The 20,947-nt window shown below is 44.1% G+C and overlaps 3 protein-coding genes across 3 annotated transcripts in view; 2 read left to right on the top strand and 1 right to left on the bottom strand.

Annotated features, from left to right (window-relative positions):
- Positions 1-906, bottom strand: part of GET1 (guided entry of tail-anchored proteins factor 1) — a 6,542-nt gene extending 5,636 nt beyond the window's left edge. Inside the window, exon 1 of the mRNA XM_086883995.1 lies at positions 753-906. Within this exon, the coding sequence (XP_086740121.1) occupies positions 753-842 (90 nt within the window). The 5' untranslated portion in view covers positions 843-906. The remainder of the gene's footprint in view (positions 1-752) is intronic.
- A 29-nt stretch (positions 907-935) lies between these two features.
- HMGN1 (high mobility group nucleosome binding domain 1) lies at positions 936-5,859 on the top strand. Its single transcript, XM_086883996.1, has 6 exons — positions 936-1,128; positions 1,394-1,426; positions 1,539-1,568; positions 1,658-1,708; positions 3,529-3,660; positions 4,960-5,859. The coding sequence occupies exons 1-6, from the start codon at positions 1,114-1,116 to the stop codon at positions 5,008-5,010; spliced, it is 312 nt and encodes a 103-aa protein (XP_086740122.1). The 5' UTR covers positions 936-1,113; the 3' UTR covers positions 5,011-5,859.
- Positions 5,860-8,781: 2,922 nt separating this feature from the next.
- Positions 8,782-20,947, top strand: part of BRWD1 (bromodomain and WD repeat domain containing 1) — a 43,767-nt gene continuing 31,601 nt past the window's right edge. Inside the window, exons 1-14 of the mRNA XM_086883971.1 lie at positions 8,782-9,007; positions 9,130-9,188; positions 9,334-9,363; positions 9,538-9,597; positions 12,675-12,825; positions 13,644-13,742; positions 13,950-14,110; positions 14,320-14,541; positions 15,935-16,035; positions 16,640-16,710; positions 17,639-17,739; positions 18,349-18,389; positions 19,078-19,176; positions 20,551-20,701. Of these exons, the coding sequence (XP_086740097.1) occupies positions 8,950-9,007; positions 9,130-9,188; positions 9,334-9,363; positions 9,538-9,597; positions 12,675-12,825; positions 13,644-13,742; positions 13,950-14,110; positions 14,320-14,541; positions 15,935-16,035; positions 16,640-16,710; positions 17,639-17,739; positions 18,349-18,389; positions 19,078-19,176; positions 20,551-20,701 (1,404 nt within the window). The 5' untranslated portion in view covers positions 8,782-8,949. The remainder of the gene's footprint in view (positions 9,008-9,129; positions 9,189-9,333; positions 9,364-9,537; positions 9,598-12,674; positions 12,826-13,643; positions 13,743-13,949; positions 14,111-14,319; positions 14,542-15,934; positions 16,036-16,639; positions 16,711-17,638; positions 17,740-18,348; positions 18,390-19,077; positions 19,177-20,550; positions 20,702-20,947) is intronic.

The raw sequence follows: 20,947 nt of genomic DNA, 5'->3' as shown, positions 1-20,947 counted from the left end.
ACAGCAGAGTGACAGGGATTTCAGCATCTTTGTACACGTGAGCTTATCTGGAGTTTATTTCTCCTCAATTCCATTATCCACGCTTCCACGGGAATGCTTCAGATCAGAACAGGGGCACCCCGATTAGTGGTTGAGACTTAAGGTTTATTCCTACAATGGCTCAACTCCTTAATCTCCATGTCCACTGATCTCCCATCTCAACAATGGGCACGTCCATCTGTTGAAAACATGCAAAACTGAGCAAAGCTGTCCTTGCTATTCCCGAAAGCTGAGGATGCCCCATCCCTGGAGAAGCTCAAGAGCAGCCTGGACAGGGCTCTGAGCAGCCAGGCCCTGTGGAAGGTTCCCTGCACACGGCAGCGGGGGGTGGAAGTGGATGATCCTTAAGGTTCCTTCCAGCCCAAAGGATTCCATGATCCCATAAGGGCTGGAGGCTCAGCAGCATCATTGGCCACCCCGGGAACTCATCCCCCCGAACTTCAGCGCCCGGTGTAGCCGAGGCTACGGGGCTGTGTTCCACCATCTCCAACATCAGCTTCTCCTCTCCGAGGCCAGGAGCAGGACCAGACCCTGCCGGTCCCAGCCGGGGCCGCGGGAGGGCCGCGGGAGCGCTGGCGGCCCGGCGCCGCTCCCCCGGCAGTTCCCTCATGAGGCGAGAGGAGCCCCTCAAGCCGCCGCCGGCTCCCAGCCATCCTGCGGCCCGCGCCCCCTCGCGCCCCCCCGTCCGCGGCGGGCGCGGTGCCACGACTCACGAGGGAGGAGCAGGAGGGCAGGAGGATCCTGAGCGCGCTGCAGAGGAACACGGCGCCGAGCACCAGCAGCCAGGCGCCGCTCTCCGCCATGGCCCGCCGGGCGGCGGCCGCGCGGGGGCACGCGGGGACACGCGCGCCACGTGACGCGGCCGGGCCAATGAGGCGTTGGCGCGCGCGGGGCGGGGCGGGGCGCGCGGCGATCCGGCTGGATCCTGTTGCGGCGCCGCTGGCGCTGCTGGGATGGGGAGGGGGGCGGCTCCGCTGCGCAGCCGGGCTGGGGCGCGCAGGCAGCCGCAGCAGCGCTCGCAGCAGCCGCGCCGCAGCACCAGCAGCCGCAGGGGTCGCGGCCGGGAGCCTCGAGATGCCGAAGAGGAAGGTGAAGGCGGGCGGCAGCGAGCGGAGCCGCCGGGCGGGGACGGGCGGGGACGAGGCTCGGCGGGAAGCGGCCGCGCCGCGGGCTCCGGTGCGGCGGGCGGTGGCGGGGGCCGGCGCCTGCCCCTCGCGCCGGGTGGCTCGGCGGGCCGGGGAGGGGGCTGGGGACGTGGGAGGCTCGGCGAGCTCGCGGTCCGGGAGCAGGGGCGGGCGGGGGCGGCGAGAGGCCGGTCCCGGCCCGCCCCGCTGACGCGCCGTGTGTGTTGCAGGTGACGGTGGCGGACGGGGACGCCCCCGAGGAGGTAAGGAGCGGGCAGGGCGGCGGGGCAGGCGGGGCTGCCCCCGGCCCGCCCGCCCCTCACGCCTTCTCTCTCTCTCTCCCTCCCTCTGTTTGTCGCGCTCTCCCTGCCCCAGCCCAAGCGGCGATCGGCGCGGCTCTCCGCGGTAAGTGCCGAGCGGCGGGGCCCTGCCGGGATGGGCCGGGACGGGTCCCCGGGGGCTGCATTCCCCCCTGACTTGTTCTCTCTCCTCAGAAACCCGCGCCTGCCAAAGCAGAGCCGAAACCTAAAAAGTTAGCGGCAAAGGTGAGAATGAATTGGAAGAGGGGAGGGAGGGGAGGTGGTGCTTGGGGCATCCCGCGTAGTATCCTCGGTGCGCCGTGCTGGAATGGTTTTATTCCTTGTGGGAACACTCACTTGGCTGAAGAGTTATTTCAATGTGCTTTTGCCAGTATTTACAGGTACATTCCATCACTGTGTACGTAGATCCTTGTTAAGCTCCAGGCATTGTGTGGAAGTGCGGGCACAGCTCCATGCGTGTTACATTGTGGTTTGGTGTTGGGTGGAACCACTTGACTGTCAGAGCAGCTGTGTGTTAGGACATCAGGAGGAATTTCTTCACAGCAAGGCTGGTCAGGCATTGGAAAAACTGCCCAGAGAGGTGGTGAAGTCACCATCTCTGGAGGTGTCCAAGGGTAGGCCTGGGTGTTGTTTGACTGCTCTGCTCCGGTTGACAGGGTGGTGCTCAGTTAAAGTTGGACTGGAGTACCTTGGAGGACTTCTCCAAACGGAATGATTGTGTGCATAGCGTTATATTTAATCTCTGTAACAAGAGAGGATAAAATACACCTACTGATGTTTTAAAGCAGTGTGTTAGGACAGAGAAAAGGTGTATCAACCACTTAACAACCCCGTGAGCTTCCATTCACGTGGTCAAGCTTTCAGGTGTTTGTGTGTGTGTGTAAGAAAGTGGATTTGTGTGATCTTCGATTTTTTCAGCACAGCTTTCGCTGTGCAAATAAGTAAGGTGTAAGATTCTTTGTCCTTTGGAAGAATTAAAAATGGCCTTGTGTCTGTTGGCTTGCTGCTGTTTGTGTTGTTAAGCGTTCCTTTGTCATCATAAGTTTTTTTTTGTGATATATTGATTAAGAGCTTTGGGATGACCTCACTGTGGCCTTGCAGTACCTGAAGGGAGTCAATAAGAAAAATAAAGAGAGACAATTTCCAACGGCCAGGAGCCAGGGAATGGCTGCCAGGGGCAGAGGGCAGGGCTGGATCTTGGGATCTTGGGCAGGAATTGTTCCCTGGCAGGGTGGGCAGGGGCTGGGATGGAATTGCCAGAGCAGCTGGGGCTGCCCCTGGATCCCTGGCAGTGCCCAAGGCCAGGCTGGACATTGGGAGCACCTGGGACAGTGGGAGGTGTTGGGGGTTGGATGAGATGATCTTTAAGATCCCTCTCAACCCAAACTGTTCTGTGATTCTCTAAATTCAGATTAAGTAATAATCTTTGCAGACTTCCTGATGTTTTCATTGTATTAATCCTCCTGAGCAGTTACTGATCTGGAATCCACCTTCATTTGGTGGTTTGAGTGTCAGTGTGTTCCCACTCTCAGGGCTGTAAGTCCAAAGAATTTGGGGAAGTTTTCCAATGCTACTGAGTTGTAATTTTTTTTTGTTTTTTGCAGTGTCGACTGACATGTGTGATACTGATTTTATACTTAAAACTGCTTCAAGCTATTAACAGTCAAGGATTTTTTTATTTGATTCATAAAAAAAATAATTTTTTGCATCAACTTTGTCCGTTTTAAAAACTTCACTCACAGTATTTTTTGCAGTTGTGAGAAGTTTGCTCATGATACAGTTACTTGGTGGGCTTTTTAATTAACTGTTAAGAAAAATATATTTTGGCAATCTAAGTATAAAAGTCAGTGTGTTGCAGTTACGTAATTCTAAATTATTTTAATTATTTATTTTACTAATTATTCATAATTCTAAAGTATTTTGTAAGTGGGTGATTTTGTTGGTAGCTTAGCAAATCCATCTTGGTTTTCTGTGCTTTTTATTATTTCCAAGGTTTACCTGGAAGGTCATAGCAATTGACTAACTGAAAATGTATTGCGTTGTAGGATAAAACTGAAGAGAAGAAAACTCAGTCAAAGGGGAAGAAGGGGCCTAAAGGAAAACAGGCAGAAGAGACAAACCAGGAACAGACAAAGGACAACCTGCCTGCAGAAAATGGAGAAGCTAAAGCTGAGGAGGTGAAGTTTGGAGGGCTGGATTTGGGTTTTGCTGTTACTGAGAATAGTATTGTATTTCAAACTTTTTTGCTACAGAATTTTTTTTTTTACAAATTAAATACTCTTTTCCTTGGGCCTCAGAGGAGTCTTGAGTGAAAACCCAGAGTTGATTGGAGCAAAGTTGGGGTGACATTGACAGGCAGTGCTGGGAGAAGGGACAGGTTGGTGCAAGGACAAAGTACAATTAATGAGCTATTGTTGCTGGAGAAGTGGCGGTGCCAGGTGAGTCTTGGCTGCAGCACAGTGCCGGAGTGGCCCTGTGGCTAAACTTTTTGGAGTCACTTACAGCATCCTCCACTCTGTATTATATTCCTGGAAAGCAGACATAAGTTAGTTACAAATTAAGGACAAGATCTGCAGGGAAAAGCAGTGCCTTTTATCAGGACAAGCGGATGAAACCCAAGTGTGATAATAGATCTAGAGCTGGTGTCAGGTTTCTGTGACAGTGAATGTCCCCTCATTTTCAGGAGTTCAGTGGAGTATTTTGGTTTTAGGTAGATGATGGGGTTTGGTGGGCAAGGATGGTACTTCAGTGAACAGGAGGATTCACTCTGGGGTAACAGTTGGTCATTTGCAAGCAGTGTGAATAAGCTGTGCTGTGAGTTCTTCAGCTGACTCGATTTTTGGCATTATTGCAGTCTTTTAATTGGTGCTTGTAATATTTCAGCAGCAGAACCAAATTTGGCAGCATTCCCACCTGGGGTCCCTTTAGTTCACTGCTGCAGAGGTTATTTACAAGGAATTACAGTCAATTTACAAGGAATGGAAGATGGCTTGGTCACACCACCCAAAATTCCAGGTGTAATTATATACCAAAGTCCAGAAGAGGCGGAGTCTGTGATGTTGGATATTATTGTTTGCTAAGAAATAAAACAGGGTTAAGGTTTGAAGAGTATTTTAAGTGTGGCACTGAAATTTAAAGGCATGAAGTGTTACCTCATGTATTTTCTAAACACCTCATATGTAACTGTAGCTGTGTAAAAGCTCAAGTTTCTTCTGTCATAAAGGCAGTAATTCCAATTAGAACTAAAATTCTTTGCAATGTGTGTTTAGTAACAAATCAACATCCTGAAATCCATCCTGGTGGATCCAAGGAGCCTTTTTGTGACAGCTTGGTTTAGCAGGTCATGAGCCAAGAGAAATCTCCAGGAACAAGTCAGGGTTATTTTGTCCTTTTGTGCACTAAAACCACTCCAGACTAATCTGAGCCATTAAAAACTTCTTGCACTGAAGTGTTCTGTTTTTATTTTCCCTTTCCAGACCCCAGCACCTACTGATGCAGCTGCAGAGAAAGAAGTGAAGTCTGAGTGACACCTGCTCCCACATCTGCAACTGGTGGTCCTTACACCTTTCTTCTTGTACAATTCAGAGGAATATTTTTATCAGCTATTTTGTAAATGCAAGTTTTTTAGTAGTTCTAGAAAACACATTTTTAAAAAGGAGAGAATCCCGACTCAATCCATTTTTTTACATATTTAGATAAGTGTAAATGCTTTTTTTAAGTGGTAAAATCATGTACTGGTTGTCTGTTTTCTATGAAACCAGAAATTAACAGTGTGTTAATTAAGGAGGGGGCTTTGAGGCCTTGATTAGGCCTCATGTTCCACAGACTCCAAGGGACAGTTTTCTATCCTATAAAAATGAAGCATAACACAGATCAGACTTTGGAATTCATAATGATGTGTTGAGAATGTCTTAACATTTTAGTTATTTATCTTTCTCTATGGTTGTACCATCAGTAGAATTGCTTATCTATTAAAACTGCTCCCTAGTGGTGGATTTCTTGCTGAGTGATGTATATCAGTGACAAAGTTATTTTTGGTAGTTGCAGCTTTATTTTTTTTCCAACAACTTTGTAGCTGTGATGCAAAAGATTGAAAACTTTTATTTTATATCTTTAAATACTGTCTTAAGTAAAAGTTTCTGCTTGGCAGATGGAACTTGTTATGTCAATATTTGAGATGCTGGAACTTCACATTTAGTTTTAAAGGACAGCTTGTCTACAAAGATTGAGTGAAAAATATTTGAAATAGTGCTAGGAAAAAAAACCAATTAGTTTTTAGATGAAAAAAAACCTGTGTGAATAAAAACAATTGTAAAATTGTTGATAGTGTTTGTGATCACCAAACAAAAGCCAAATAAATCTTGATTATGAAAGGATGTTTCTGTAGCTCCTGCATTGACTGTGAACTTACAATCTGAGTGCTGTGCTTTGGATTTTTAACCGTGTCCTTCAGAGCATTAAACTGTACTTTTAAAGAGATGGGTGGCAGTTCAGGGAGTGGAGAACTGCAGCATTAATCTAAACTTGCAGTTTGAAAGCTGAGATCTTTGTGTGTTTGCTTTAAAAAAAGTCAGTAATTAGGAAGCGTCAGATGCCAGCCAGACAACTGTTACCCAGTCCTGGGCGGAGCCAAGATCAAACTGTAACATTTGTTCTTTGTTGTTTTTTTCCCCTCTTACCACAGAACTTGTTTATGCTCTTAAGTAACACCTGCAAGTCCAGTACCTGCTTCCTGTACATTTTTAGGGCCTTTTTCAAATTGTTGTAGTTATTTCTAAAAAAACCCCACTTTAGTTTCACCTTTAACTTGCTTTCTTAATCAATACTTTCATTTCAGAAAGGATTTTACTATATTTACCTCTTCAATACTTAAGCAATTTTTAACTTTTCTCTAAGAAGTTTCCCAACCTTAGACCACAACCTGCTCTGTTCCATTCCATCACAGGTGTGTTCCTCACACCTGGCTTTGGCATCAAGTTCTTGGATATTTCAAAACTGCAAATTGATGCCACTTCTCTAACTCATTTTCCCCAACATCCCCTTCCAGGTACCATATTTGTTAGTTTAATTTAATAGTAACACAATCTAGCTCCATGATATTATTTACTCTCTGGTTTCAGCAAGTTCAACCCACCAGTTAAATAAGGAATAAACTTGCAGGTAAATCCCCCCCAAATAACCACTCATCACTGCTTTTACAGAAAGTCTATTTTTCATGTGCTTTGTGTGTCTGGTGCTGTGATCCTGTGGACTTTCAGCATCTCCCTCACACTGTTACCCACAGCTTAATTTACTATAACTTGATATTACTCTGTCCTGTGTGATATCAAATTTATTTGCTTTTCATCTCAGGATTCGAGTGAGAGCTGATGCAGATTTGCATCCAATGGAGCACAATCTGATTCAAAATACAACAGCAGAACAAAACTTGTTTCTTGGAAGATACTCTGTTGTCTTTGTATATTGCTAGTAATTGTTTGGGTTAAGGGAATGATACATCAAAATAATTTACTTCAAGGTTCTAAAAATGCAATTCAAGGTACCAGAGGTGGGGAATGAAATAAGGAAAGAAAACCTTGGATTTAAAATGTAACACAAGTACAGCCATTGCTGTTTTTATCAGTGTTCAAGCTCTGAGAAAGAAAAAAAGATAAAGCATGTGTTGGGTTCAAAGGGACCTGAAAGATCAGCCATGGCAGGGACGCCTCCCACTGTCCCAGCTGCTCCCAATGTCCAACCTGGCCTTGGGCACTGCCAGGGATCCAGGGGCAGCCCCAGCTGCTCTGGCAATTCCATCCCAGCCCCTGCCCACCCTGCCAGGGAACAATTCCTGCCCAAGATGCCAAGATCCAGCCCTGCCCTCTGCCCCTGGCAGCCATTCCCTGGCTCCTGGCCCCGCAGCCCTTGGCAATTGTCTCTCTGCAGCTTTCCTGGGGCTCCTTCAGGCCCTGCAAGGCCACCCTGAGCTCAGCCCAAAGCTTCTCCTGGCCAGGCTGAACAATGGCAGCTGTGCCAGCCTTTCCTGCCAGCAGAGCTGCTCCATCCCTCTGCTCATCCTGGAGCCTCCTCTGGGCTCACTCCAACAGGTCAACTGGCTCTCAAAATCCTGTCTCCAGGAGTCAGGCTCGAGGTGTCACAGGCATGGGGGCAGAGCTGCCTTTTTTTTCATTGATGCCAGAGAAGCAGTGCTGCCAAAGTGGTGTGGGAAATGCCCCTCCCCAAGCTGCTGTTTGGGGCAGACGAGCTGCCCCCCAGCATCCCTCATGGAGCTCTGCTATCACAGCCGGAGCCTGGGCCATCCCTGAACTCCAACACAGCATTGATGCTCCCACACCTCTGCTGGCACTGGACACGCCGGGCAGCACGTGGGGCAATGCACTTTGAATCACATTATCACAAAATCCTTTAGCTTGGGAAACACCTCTGACATCATCGAGTCCAACCTTTGACTGATCAGCACCTTGTCAACGACCGGAGCATTTCCAGCCTTCCTTGAATTCCTCCAGGCACGGGGACTTCAACACCACCCTGGGCAGCACATTTCAATGTTTAATCACCCTTTTAGCGAAAAAAAAATTCTCCCGATGTCCACCCTGAGCCTCCCCTGGCCCACCCTGAGGCCGTTCCCTCTCTTCTTGTCCCTCTTCCCTGGGGGCACAGCCCGAACCCCCAGCCGTCCTCTCCTGTGCAGAGCCAGAAGGGCTCTCCTGAGCCTCCATTCTTCCAGGCTGAGCCCCTTCCCCAGCTCCGTTCCCTTCTCTGGATAAGCTGCAACCCCTCGATATCCTCGCAGCGAGGGGCCCAGAACCGGACACGGCACTCGAGGCACAGGCCTTGGCCTGGCGGCACACGGCGTCCGCTCCGTCACCGCAACGCCCCCTAGAACCGGCTCCCGGTGCCTCGCCGCGGGTCCCCCGGAGGCCTGTCCCGGGCTAGGAAGGCCGAGGCAGCGGCGGCGGCACCGCTGCTCCCGGGGGCGATCGGAGCAGCTCAGCAGCCGCCAGCTCTCCCCCGCCGCCCTCAGCGCCGCCGCCTCGCCGCGCTCAGCCCCGCCCCCGCTGCGCGTCACCGTCGCCTTCCTCGAGCGATCCTTCCGCGCCTCCGTCTCTTCTTCTCCTCGCCGGGCGCCTTCCCCGCTATCCCCCCACCTTCCACCCCTCCACCCTGCGCGTGTATTCCCCGCGGCCACACGCTTTCACCGCTGCACTCCCGGCGCGCCCGGAGCGCCCGGTACAGCGGGAACTATTTTACGCCGCCCCCCCGCGGGCGCTCCCGGCGGAAGGGTTTGCGGCGGCGCCGTGGCGGGTAGTGCGGCGGCGATGGCGGCGGCGCCGCCGAGGCTGCGCTGAGGGGGGAGAGGGAGGGAGGGAGCGCTGAGGGGAGCGGGGGGGCGGCCGTGAGGGGAGGGAGGGAGGGGAGGCGCTGACAGCGCCGTGCCGAGCCGGGCCCGCCGCCCTCAGCCCGCCATGGCCGAGCCTGCGGCCTCTTCCAGCTCCGGCGCGTCGCTGCCGCTCATTGAATCAGGTAATACCGCGGGCCGGCGTGAGGAGGTGCCGCTGGTGCCGCCATCTTCCTGCCCCCCCCTCAGGATGGGTCACGGCCGCCCCCCGGCTCATCCCCCGTGTCTCTTGCCGTGTCTCTTACAGAGCTTTACTTCCTCATCGCCCGGTTCCTGAGCACCGGGCCCTGTAGGAGAGCGCTGAAGGTGAGTCCGGGGCTCACCGGGGCGCGGGGACCCCGCGCTGCCCGCAGAGGTGCGGGGGGAGGTGGGAGCAGCCGCGCCCCCCGCTCTGGAGGAGCCAAATCGTGGCTTGTCCCTGACTCTGTGTTTTTCCCCCTTCCCTCTGCAGGTGCTGGTACAGGAGCTGGAGCAGCACCAGGTCTGTGTGGGCTCTGATGAAATCTTGCTGTAGTCAAAAGTTTCCTTTGCAAGTCATTCAAGTTTCTGCCGCTGTCTCAACTTTTCCCCTCTCAACACATTGTTTTGGATGTGGTCTGTAATGCCTCCTTCCCCCTTTAACTGCTCACGTTTTTTTTGTTTTTCCTTTATTTAGTTGCTTCCCAAAAGATTGGATTGGCAAGGAAATGAGCATTATAGAAGTTATGAAGAATTGGTGAGACTTTTCTGTTTTAAAAACCCCTTCTATTTACGGTGATAATAGTGATGTTAGACCCTCTACCTTTAAGAGTAGGCCCAAATCTTCACCTTCGATTACCATTCTGGCTCGGAACACTGGAGTTACTGTAGAAAAGACCTTTAATTTTTTTACATCTGACTAACAAAAACACAATCGGTGGTTTAAATTGAGGATATTGTTTACATAGCAGGGGTGGAGCTTGGCGTTGTGCAGTGGGTACATGCCACTGCCTACATGCAGGCAGGAGCCAATCTACAGCGAGGTTTCATTTCGGAGTTTCAGGGCCCAGGTTGTGAGGCATGTTGTGATTTGTCGGTATTTATTTTCTGGTTGGTTTCTTTCAGCCCCCTCCAACAGATTAGGAAATGAAATCGCTGTTCAGTAACCGAGGGTTGGCAGTTGTGGTGCCTGTGAATGTGCTCATATCGCCAGCTCCTCGCTGGTCATGGCTTTGTTTCTAACGTGCTGGAAGGATGGGGGTGATCACTCCACAGAATGTACTTTCTGCCCTGCCACGGCTGATGTGGTGTGTTCTGAATTGTTTTTACAGAAGGCAGAGCTTTGTTTTGGGGCTTAATTTTGCTGCTTCTTAAATGGCAAAGAGTTTGAATGCCGGGGAGTGATGGCCTGGTGGTGCCTGCCCTGCTCAGTGTTGTTTTTGTCCTGCTTTATTGTGTTTGATAGAGCTTTTAAAGAAGAAGCACTATCCTTGCTTTTTCCCACCTAAGGATCAGGCATTCCAGGTTAATTGTCTGATAGTTGCAGTGAACTTGTGAATCACTTAAAGATCTCAGGATGGTATTTGCATAGAGAAGGAATGAAATGCTTTTTAAAACATTTTCTTAATTATTTCAGTATCTTGAAATGATAAGTTTGAATCTGTTTCCTCTACTCGTCGTTGTGCTCAGTTGAGCAAGGAAGGTTTTTTAGATCAGTTTTTTTAAGTCACTAAGAAGCTTGGCCTTGCTAAACAGGAATATTTTCAAGATCTGACTTGAATTTAGGCAAGATGAAAGTAGGACTAAGCTTAAAAAAGAATTGTTGGGAGTTTTTCATGTTGCTTCATTGTTGGTTTCTTACCCCATTTGTTCTGACAGAAAGCAGGGTGTTGGGAGATCCCATGTGTGTATTTTTCTGATTTCAGGGCTGCTTTTTTACTGTGATTCTTCTGCATATACAATTGTCAAACTACTTCTTTAACACATGCTGCTTCTCCCTCTTTTTTCCTGCACAGTTTAAAGGAAATCTCTACACAGGGCAGTACTGTTTCTAAATATCTAAATTAATGTTCTCAAGGTTTTAGTTTCTGGTTTTTGAGGGTCTCTGGGAACCTCTAGTCCCACTGGTCTCTGAATTTGCAGAGACCACAGATAAATGCAGTCATGTGGTGTAATTATTTCTATTCCACTTTGCTCAGCATGGAATTGCAAATCTTTAAAATAACTGTTCCTTCCAAAATCTCAGCAAAACTGCTTTAAAAAGAAAGGAGTTGCAAGGCTTTGTATGCAAGGGTTTAATTTAGAAAATATACTTATTGCTGATGGCATGCAAACAAAAAGGGTTTTAGTGTTTGGCAGAAAGCACGCTGACCTTTCTGTCCTGAATGTTGTGGCTGGTACTGCTCTGTACCAGTTCAGGAGTCAAAATTGATAAAGAAATTATGTCAAACTTCATTTTGTAATCTTTGGGCTACCAGATATGTTTCTTATAATCAACCTTAAGCATCTGATGGGCTGATTTGCTTGGATAGATTTGCCTGTGGGGTAATGGGAACTATTTTACTGATGTTATCACCTCCCACCTTACCAGGAATACAGCCTGTACCCCACAAGCTTTACACCTGGATTTTATTATTAAAAACAAGTACAGGGCTGTGACTTGAATTGTACCTTCTGAATGCTCAGTGTGCATTTGGGCATCTTTTTGGCAGCATGTGGTATTTTTATTCCCCCTGTTGTGATGAGCAGATCAGCCCTGTTAGGACACTTTGCTCATCCAAGCTCAGTCATTCAGCCAAGGGAACAGCATCAGCAGCACGAGCTTGTTCTGCCTGTGTTCTCAGCTACCTGGGCAAGCGGCCACATACCTGAGCTGGTGTGGCCCTGAGCCTCTCCTGGATATGGATTGGTTGGGAATTGTCTGGCTGCTGCAGGAGCACTGGGGCTGCTGGGGCAGACTGGTTTCTTCATGGCCAGGTCACACTGGATGAAGTGTGGAGCTGTTGGTCCCAGCTGCTTCAGACATCCCAAACAGCTTCAATTTATGATTCTGATAGTTTGCTCTATTCAAGGCTCTTCAAACTCTTATTTTGTGCTTTTAACTTCTGCATTATTGTGGTTGTCTTTATAAGAACAAGAATTTTTTAGATTGAACTCCCAGAAAGAAAGGAGGGAAAAAATAATCAAAACCCGCACGCATCTGTTCTTGTCTGAGACATCTGAGTGTGTGTGTGGGGGTGTATTTTTTTTTTTTAGGTTGCTTGATGCAGATAGTGTGGGATCATTCCTGAACGTAGGGATGACTGGTTTGATCCTTTGGTTTAAGGAAGTAGGGCAGACTTAGGCTATGTAGTACTGGTTCTTCAAGGAAAGTGTTTCCAGAGAGATTATACTCAAACCTGCTGGTTTGTAGTTTGCTGAACAAGTCCCAGTAGTAGCTGCATAAATTCTTGTGCTTGATTGCAACCACATTCTCCGTGATCTTGAGTTAGGATGAATTTTATTTCTTATTTTTTAATATAAGTAATAGGGTGAATTGGGCAAAGACAGTGTAGGGTGCCTCACAAGTGGGTGCCACAGGGGTGATTCCAGCAAACTTCCAGTAATAAAGTACTGATAGGCAGTGAGCAGCTTTACTCCAGTTATTTTTGCTACAGCTGTGCCTAGCTTGCAGTGTACCCACTGAATTTACTAGATCAGAACTTAACAGAATTCATTTTTCTCTGTAAGTTGAACTTAAAAAAATATATATATATCTGTGTTGCATATTGATGCTTTTAGTTTCATCTCTTCTGGGTGTACTATCCTTATCCTTAAACCTTGAATTTCTGTCAGGTGCTGTCCAACAAACATGTGGCCCCAGATCATTTATTACAAATTTGCAAACGTATTGGCCCTATCCTGGATAAGGAGATCCCACCCAGCATTTCCAGAGTGAATTCCTTGCTTGGGGCAGGGAGACAGTCCTTGCTACGGACAGCAAAAGGTAGGATCTGTTCTTTGCTTGGAATGGGTGTGATACATTGTCATGTGTACAGAGTTTGGATTTGGGGAATAGTGTAAGAAAGTCAGAACTGACACTTTGGAAGTGACCCTTTGGAGAATCCCAGGATGGTTTGGGTTGGAAGGAACCTTGAAGCTCATCCCATTCCCACCCCAGGCGTGGCAGGGACACCTCCCACTGTCCCAGGTGCTCCCAGTGTCCAGCCTGGCCTTGGGCACTGCCAGGGATCCAGGGGCAGCCCCAGCTGCTCTGGGCACCTGTGCCAGGGCCTGCTCACCCTCACAGTAAAAATTTTTTCCTAACATCCCATCTAAACCTATCCTTCAGCTTGAGGCAATTCCCCCTTGTCCTTCTATTCCAAGCCTTTGTGAAAAATTCCTCTCCAGCTTTCCTGTAAATCTCCTTTAGCTACTGAAAAGTTCTTGAGATCATCTCATTGAATAACTTGATATTAATAATTACTCATTACATTCCTGTATAAATATTCAGGAAAATGTTAAAAATCAGTTTAAATTTTAGTTTTGTGTCATGTGAACTGCAGGGGTACCATCATTTAGGAGTAATTTCAAAGTTTGGTGGTTGGTTGTGTTGATTTTTTTCTCCCTGTTACTATTAAATGGATTTTCTCTTTAACTCTTCACTGTTTGTGAGAAGTTTTGGGGCAGTTGGTGCCTGTTTTTTTGATGGGTTCAGTCCTGTGTTTGAGACCAGTCTAGATGGGCTCTTTGCTGTGTTTTGGAACTGCAGCTCTTTTGGTATTTTTAACAAATACTTATGATGAACTCCAACTGTTTTTGTAGATTGCAGGAACACTGTTTGGAAGGGCTCTGCATTTGCTGCTCTTCATCGAGGCAGACCCCCTGAAATGCCTGTGAACTATGGCACCCCACCAAATCTTGGTAAGTTCCTCTCAGCTCTCCCCACTGCTGCTGGGCACATCTAAAATACTGGTTTTACACACAGGAAAAATTACAGATAGCACAAAACCTGACTTTATGAAATCTGAAATTTATTTCTAGTAGCTTTTTAATATTAATGGCAGTTGAATAAACCCAAGTTTTAGAACAGGCATGTTTGAAACGTGATGTGATTCCTCTGTGTTCTAGTGGAGGTGCATCGAGCAAAGCAATTAACTGGATATGCCAAGTTCAGCACTTCCTTCCCAGGAAGTATGTACCAGCATGTCAAGATGCACAGGAGGATCCTTGGCCATCTCTCTTCTGTATATTGTGTTGCATTTGACAGGACTGGACACAGAATATTTACTGTAAGTTGATGAACTACATCCAACTCTGAATATAGTTTTAGGTGATACAAGGAAAAGAGCTTGGACGTGGGTGTTTTGCTAAAACTTCTGGAGATAAATATCAGTGCTGGTAAAATGTAGCTCCCTCGCTGTGCTTAAGTGGAACAATTTGCTGTAATTAAAGGTCAGAAGTATGTCAGAAGTTGTCCTTCATGAATATTTCTTTCTAGGGCTCAGATGACTGTCTGGTGAAGATCTGGTCCACTCACAATGGCAGATTATTTGCCACTTTACGAGGACATTCAGCTGAGATTTCTGACATGGCTGTGAACTATGAGAACACCATGATTGCAGCTGGGAGCTGTGACAAGATGATCCGAGTGTGGTGTCTGAGGACTTGTGCACCAGTTGCTGTCCTCCATGGGCACACAGGGTCCATTACCTCATTGCAGGTATGGGGCTACTGAAGTGTTTCTGCATATTAAAAACTGAAATTATTTCTCTCTGCCTGCCTATGGGTGGAGTGAAATCTGAATGTGTAAATATTCATGTCAAAACTAAGTCAAATCACAGGATAAACCTGCTTCAAAACAAGTAAAGTCCTCATCTTTGTGGAATTCTTAAGTATTTAACTGAAGATAATGACAGGAATTCTTTTTCACTTAAAGATCACTACCTATAATACTTGTTGGAACAAAAGGGAATTTTGGGAAATATCATGTCCTCCTGTTGTCTCTTACTGGAGACATGATTTGCTATTTTGTGTGAATATGTTGTGATCCAGTTTATTATTGCTACAACTTTTGGGATGTGGGTGTTTGTTTTAATCTCAAAAATAGAAGTTGTTTCAGAAGGACAAAGGTGTAACGTGTGTATTTAAATTTCAAGATGGTTTGATACATGATGTGCACTTGGTGGTCCTGTGGATTCAGTCTGGTTTTGGTCTTTAATTGCCTTAATTAAGACAGAAATTAGTAGCTTATTATCCAGGTTTGGAGTGTTTTCCAGTGAGACCAACAGCTTGTGTTGAGGGGTGAAGAGTGGCTTGTGGAGTTCAGTACAAACAAATAATTCAGTGTTTTTCTCAAAAATGCTGCCTCACAGAGTAATCTTCATACCTGGACTTTCTGTGGCATTCATTGCTTTTTTTAGTTCAGTTGGTTTTTAATGCCTGAATACTTGTGGTGCTTCTTTTATTGTAGTGTGTGAATTTTTTAACTTAAGCTTTCTTTATAGTACCATAATTGCAACATGTACAATTTACATGGCTTTTCAATATTAGTAATTGAAGAACAATTTAAACAAGTTGTGTCTAAAGTTTTCTGAAGGGTAGTAGCTCTGTGCACAGCAATAAATCCATGTCTTAAAGAACTATTTCTGAGGAATTCCCATTAAATTCCTATAAAATTACATATGATTCTGTTACACATTCGAAGTATCTCATGTCTTACGCTCTGCTTAATTGTTTTTAAACTACACCTATCTATTCAAACTTCTCTTTCTTCAGTCTGCTGTGCTCATCATTTCATTCATTGCCAGGATTTTCAATGAATAATTGTGGTCAGTGAAAACATCAAACCCAAACCACTGAAGGAATTGGGGTTTTTTAATGCAGTAGCTGAAACACAGACCACAAACTTATCCTAAAGTAGGGAGGCATTACTTTGTAAACACTAAAAATGAGTTACCAACGACTGCTCTAGCAATATGAGGTGAAAAACCCAAAATAAATCAAGCTTTTACATTGACTTTTTGAGAAGTTCATGAACATTAAATCATTTTATTTTAACATAATTTAAAACATTAAATCTGTTTCTGTGTGTGATTTTGCTTTCCTCTCTGTAGTTCAGTCCCATGGTGAAAGGCACTCTGCGATACATGGTCTCGACTGGGGCAGATGGAACTGTTTGCTTTTGGCAGTGGGATACAGATTCCATGAAATTCAAGTATGTGAATGGTTTCCTGATGAACCTTTATGCCATCCTAGGCTTGAGTAAAATTAGCCAAGTGCTTTTCACTCCACTGGGTTTTTTGTGGTTATAAAAATGCTGTGCAAATCATCGTTTTCCATAGTTATTTTAAAGCACCATCACCAACTATATCCTTTACAAATTAATGTTATTCCATTGACTTGGGAGATTAATTGGGAAATATATTCATTTCTTTCTTCACTAAAAGTACAAATGTAGGACAACAGGAATGGCTGGAAATATAAGTATGCTGGAAAGTATAATAAGACTTGGTGGTGGTGTTGGTTTTCCAATAGTGCCGTAGTTTTAGGATGTTTCCAACAGAACTTGCATGCAGGATATGAATATTCAGGATAGTTTGAAATGTTCAATATGTAATTATTTTTTTTAGTACCCAGAAAAATTAATTGTTACCAAAAAGAGCTCTAGAATGCTCAGTGTGTGGCTGGTGTTGTGCCACATCATGGTAATTGGTATAAAATGATCCGTGTTTGAAGAAACATCTCTTTATGTTTTGAAATGTTGTTAAAATCCAAGTTTGGGGTGGTATTGCCTATTTCAAACATCTTTTCTTTTTAAGCACCAAGCCAGTGAAGTTCACAGAAAAACCCAGACCAGGGGTTCAGATGCTTTGTTCTTCCTTCAGTGTGGGTAAGTCAGATGGAGTTCAGCCTTGTGATTTCTTCTTTCCTCTCATGTTATACTTGATTGTAACAGCTTTAAAATGGACAAAACCTGCAGTTGTGAGTCAGTAATTGCACAGATGTGCACTGTTAGCTGTGACATCATTAAATCATGGGACTTGCCTTAGCTAACAGTGAAAGACTGTTGAAGGGGTTGGTGGTTTCACAGAAGTAAAAGTCACCCAATGTCTGTTTGCTTCTCTCCATCTTCACTGGAAGATCCAGAAATGTATCTTTAATGTGCTTCCTTCCTGGCTTTTAGTTTCCTTTCAATCAGTTCATCTGAATTCCAGAAATAAAAAGGAAATCAAAGTGTAGCTCGTTAATATTGTCAGGATAAAGCCATGGCTTGTGTTGAGAGGGTGTTTTTGACATTTTTCTTGTTTGTTTGTTTTGGTTTTTTTTTTTTTGACAGCACTTAAAGGCAGATCTTGAAATTTCTGCCAGCACAGCTAAATACTGGTGTGCTTACACTGGTGTACTTCACTTGACTGGTTTACTCACATTTCAGCCTAATTTTGATGCAGTTCACTTGCACAAACAAGGCACAGACTACAATGAGAGTCATCTACATAATTCTGATTATCCATAGCCATATTCTGCACCATTGAAGGCTTCTCTGTGCAATTTAATGTTAAAAAGTTCCACTATTGCCCAAATGATATATTTTAAGATCTTTATAACACTAATTTATTTTTACTATGGTTTAGAACACTTTCTGGGGCAAGAAAGGGATTTCCTTCTACATATGTGTGTCAGTGGAAGAGCATAAAAAATGTGCCATTCTTCAAATAGTAGTTGGGGTTTTTTTTTTATTTAAACCAGGACTCTCAGAAATGTTGGTGACCTGTTTTAATTTCTTCCACAGCAGGTTAATTATTGCTTGATTTTTACAGGTGGTATGTTTTTAGCAACTGGCAGCACTGACCATGTCATTAGGATGTATTTCTTCGGCTCTGAAACACCTGAGAAAATAGCTGAATTGGAAAGTCATGCTGTAAGTAATTAGTTAATTAGTTACTTGAAGCAGCATTGAAGTCACGAGGTGATTTTTGAGTGTTTTTTTAGCAATGCTCTTAATTAATTTTGTTTGCATTAATGTTTCCTCTACTACAAAATCTGACTTTATTTTTGTTGCATTGATAAGGCTTGATCAGGACTTATTTTTTATGCAGATGAGACCTTTCCCCTCTAAGATAAAGTGTGGTATCTAATTTTCCTTTTTTATTGTGATAAAAATGAATAATTGTTTATTTTTTTAAGGAACATGTAAGTAGGAGAAGGAACAATAGATTCCTCACCTTTGTAGTTGGCTTAGAGTATTGGAAATGTATTTAAATATGATTCATTTGTCAGCCAGGTTGTTTAATCTGTTAATCCTTCATGTTCAATCCAGGCAGTTTTTTAAAGATGTGTTTTAAATACATTAATGGTTAGTGAATTCTGGGAAGTGTTTGGACTTGGTTTGCCTTGAAGTTAAAACTCTTAGAAATTACACAATATTTTATTTTTTCATTATTTCAGATTTTACTAAGCTCAGAATTGTCAAAAAATGTATTTCCTGTTTAAAAAAAAAAATTCTAACAAACTCTGCTTTTTCTTACAGGACAAAGTTGACAGCATTCAGTTTTCTAATGGAGGGGACAGGTATGTTGAAAGATGGTGAAATACAGACAAAAATTACATAATTTTGGAATTAAGATTCTATTACTGGATGTTCCCAATAAGAAAAATCTACTTATTTAGAAGGGAAATTTTGGACTGATGCAGGAGCATAATTAAGCTTCAGCTGTTCCAGCTTTCTGTTGATCTGTGTTAGGTGATATTTTTAGCCTGGTTGGGGTTTTATTTACCTGGAGGAATTTTACCACTTTTTAATGCACCCAAAATGTTTGTGGCCTCGTAAATCTCCTTTTCAGCCTCTTTTCCTTTCAGTTTCACTGAGTATTACATGGGAAATAAGAAAAATCAATTATAACCTTTTAATCTGATTTGTTCTTACCTCTACTTCAGTATCTGAAGCTCTGCAATTACTTAAAATACATTGAAATCCTGTACTGAGGAGGAGTTGAGAATGAGTTTGTGAATTGAGTTAAACTTTGGAACTTACTTCTCGTGTTTTGACAGCTTTATTCAGTTTTCCAGTTGAGAAAAACTATTTCCTGGTTTTCTGGAAAGAAAATTAATGGAAAGAATTCTCTTGAACACAAATTGAAGATTTCATTTCTATCAATCTTTCACTGCAAAATTTATGTTGTGGTCATGTGTAACTCTAAACATACTTTAAGGCAAGTTTTTTGGAAGACACATGAATTAATTTTTAATACTTGTTCAGGTTCATAAGTGGCAGCAGAGATGGGACAGCTCGGATCTGGCGTTTCGAGCAAGCAGAATGGAGGAGCATTTTGCTGGATATGTCTGATCGACTGCTGGGGTAGGTGAAGTGTTCATTTCTTGGTTTCTTTTGTGTGAATTCAGAAAGATTGAAAAACTCAATTACTCAAATGTGAGAGTGAAAGCAACATCCTGGTCAAGTTCTGTGGTCTTGTGAAGGGGTGAATTGAGTCTTCTGATGATGTAATAATTGCTGAATTTGAGTCTGTGCTTTCATGAATTCCTCAGTGTTCATAAAGCTCTCAAATTTACTGTCTACCAAATAAATTTTATTGCCTCTTTTCAGGGTAAAAAGTGAACAGAAAAAATCCACCTTCTCTATCTGGGTTTTAGTCTGACACCTGGTGTGTCACGGGAGAAATATTTTTAGATTAGTAAAAATAAAGTAGGTGGTGACCTATTTGCAGGAGAGGTTATGACATGGAATAGGTGGCTTTCCTCAAGGATAATCTTGCTTTTCCCAGTTTCTGCTTTTAAAAAAATGAATTAATGAAATGCTGATGGTGCCCAGGCTGAATAATGTTATTAGAGATAAAAATCAGGATTATCACGTGGTGTTGGGTAAACCTGAAGGGGGAATGATTTACAGGAGCACAGAAACTCGGTAAGCTTCTACAGACACTGAACAGAAATGAATTTGTAGGTGATTAAATGAGATTTTAATTAAACGAAAAGCCAAACCTTGGGTACACAACTTGATTGGAGGGTGATTTCAGGCTTTTCCTGTGATGAAAAAGACCATGGAAAAAGCCATGAAAACCCCAGATTTTACAAAGAAAGGAGGAGTTATTAATAATATTTGAGATTTGACTGTAGCTATGTAGTTTAGAGTCTTTGTAAGAGGCATCTGCTTGAAGTGGAATGGAGATAATCCCATGTGAAGGTGTTTCAAGGAAAACTTACTCCTTTGCTTGGCTGAAAAAAGGCTGAGGGGCAGTGTTCTGGTATCCTGTAATTGTATTTTGGAGAGAGAATAAGGAAATAGATTAAGGTTAAAACAAAATGTTATCTTTACTGTATTTCTGTTGGATCTTATTAAAAAATGCTTATCTAATGTAGAGATTGGCTTGGGAATCAGTTAGTTGGAAAAGCTGACTGTAAAAGGTCCCAAATTTTAAGGGATTTATGTTAGGACTCTAATTGTAGAGGAGCCAAGACTCCATGAAAAAGGAAAGCCTTTTTGCCTTGCATCTCAAATGGGAAAGAGATTATCAAGTCCTTAAAAATTTAAAAATCCAGATTTGCTTTAAATGAAGGATTTTGTGAACAAACGTTTCAACCCAAATTGAATTCTTTGCTTCCTCTCTGTTGTTTGATTATTGACAAAGGAGAACAGGTTATTGTATTTTGATATAGAAATTGGTTAATTAAAATATAAAATACATCACTGACCTGTTTGACTTTTTTTAAATAGTGACAGTTGTGCAGAAGAAGATAAATTCATGAAACCTAAAGTTACCATGATAGCTTGGAACCAAAATGACAACTATGTTGTTACGGCTGTGAACAATCACCTGCTCAAAGTTTGGAATTCCAGCACTGGGCAATTGCTCCATGACTTGGTGGTATGGAATTTTCCTTGCTTTTGGAAGATGTTCCTGGAATTGCAGTGACATGTGCATGCTGAATTTATAATTATTGCTGATGAGTCTTGAAAGCTCTGTATGGGTGGTACAGCAGATGTGGTGTTCCTTGGAATTCTTTTGACCAAAATTTGCTGCTTCCTCCTGCTTTGAACTTTCCCCGTAAATAAAAGAACAAATAAATGTGGAACAAATAAAATTCTGGTGCAGTAACTTGCCCATTGAATA

Source organism: Cyanistes caeruleus, chromosome 3 (assembly GCF_971803275.1).
Source record: "Cyanistes caeruleus chromosome 3, bCyaCae1.hap1.1, whole genome shotgun sequence".
In the NCBI taxonomy this organism is placed as follows: Eukaryota; Metazoa; Chordata; class Aves; order Passeriformes; family Paridae; genus Cyanistes; species Cyanistes caeruleus.
This window is presented reverse-complemented; position numbering and strand designations above follow the sequence as displayed.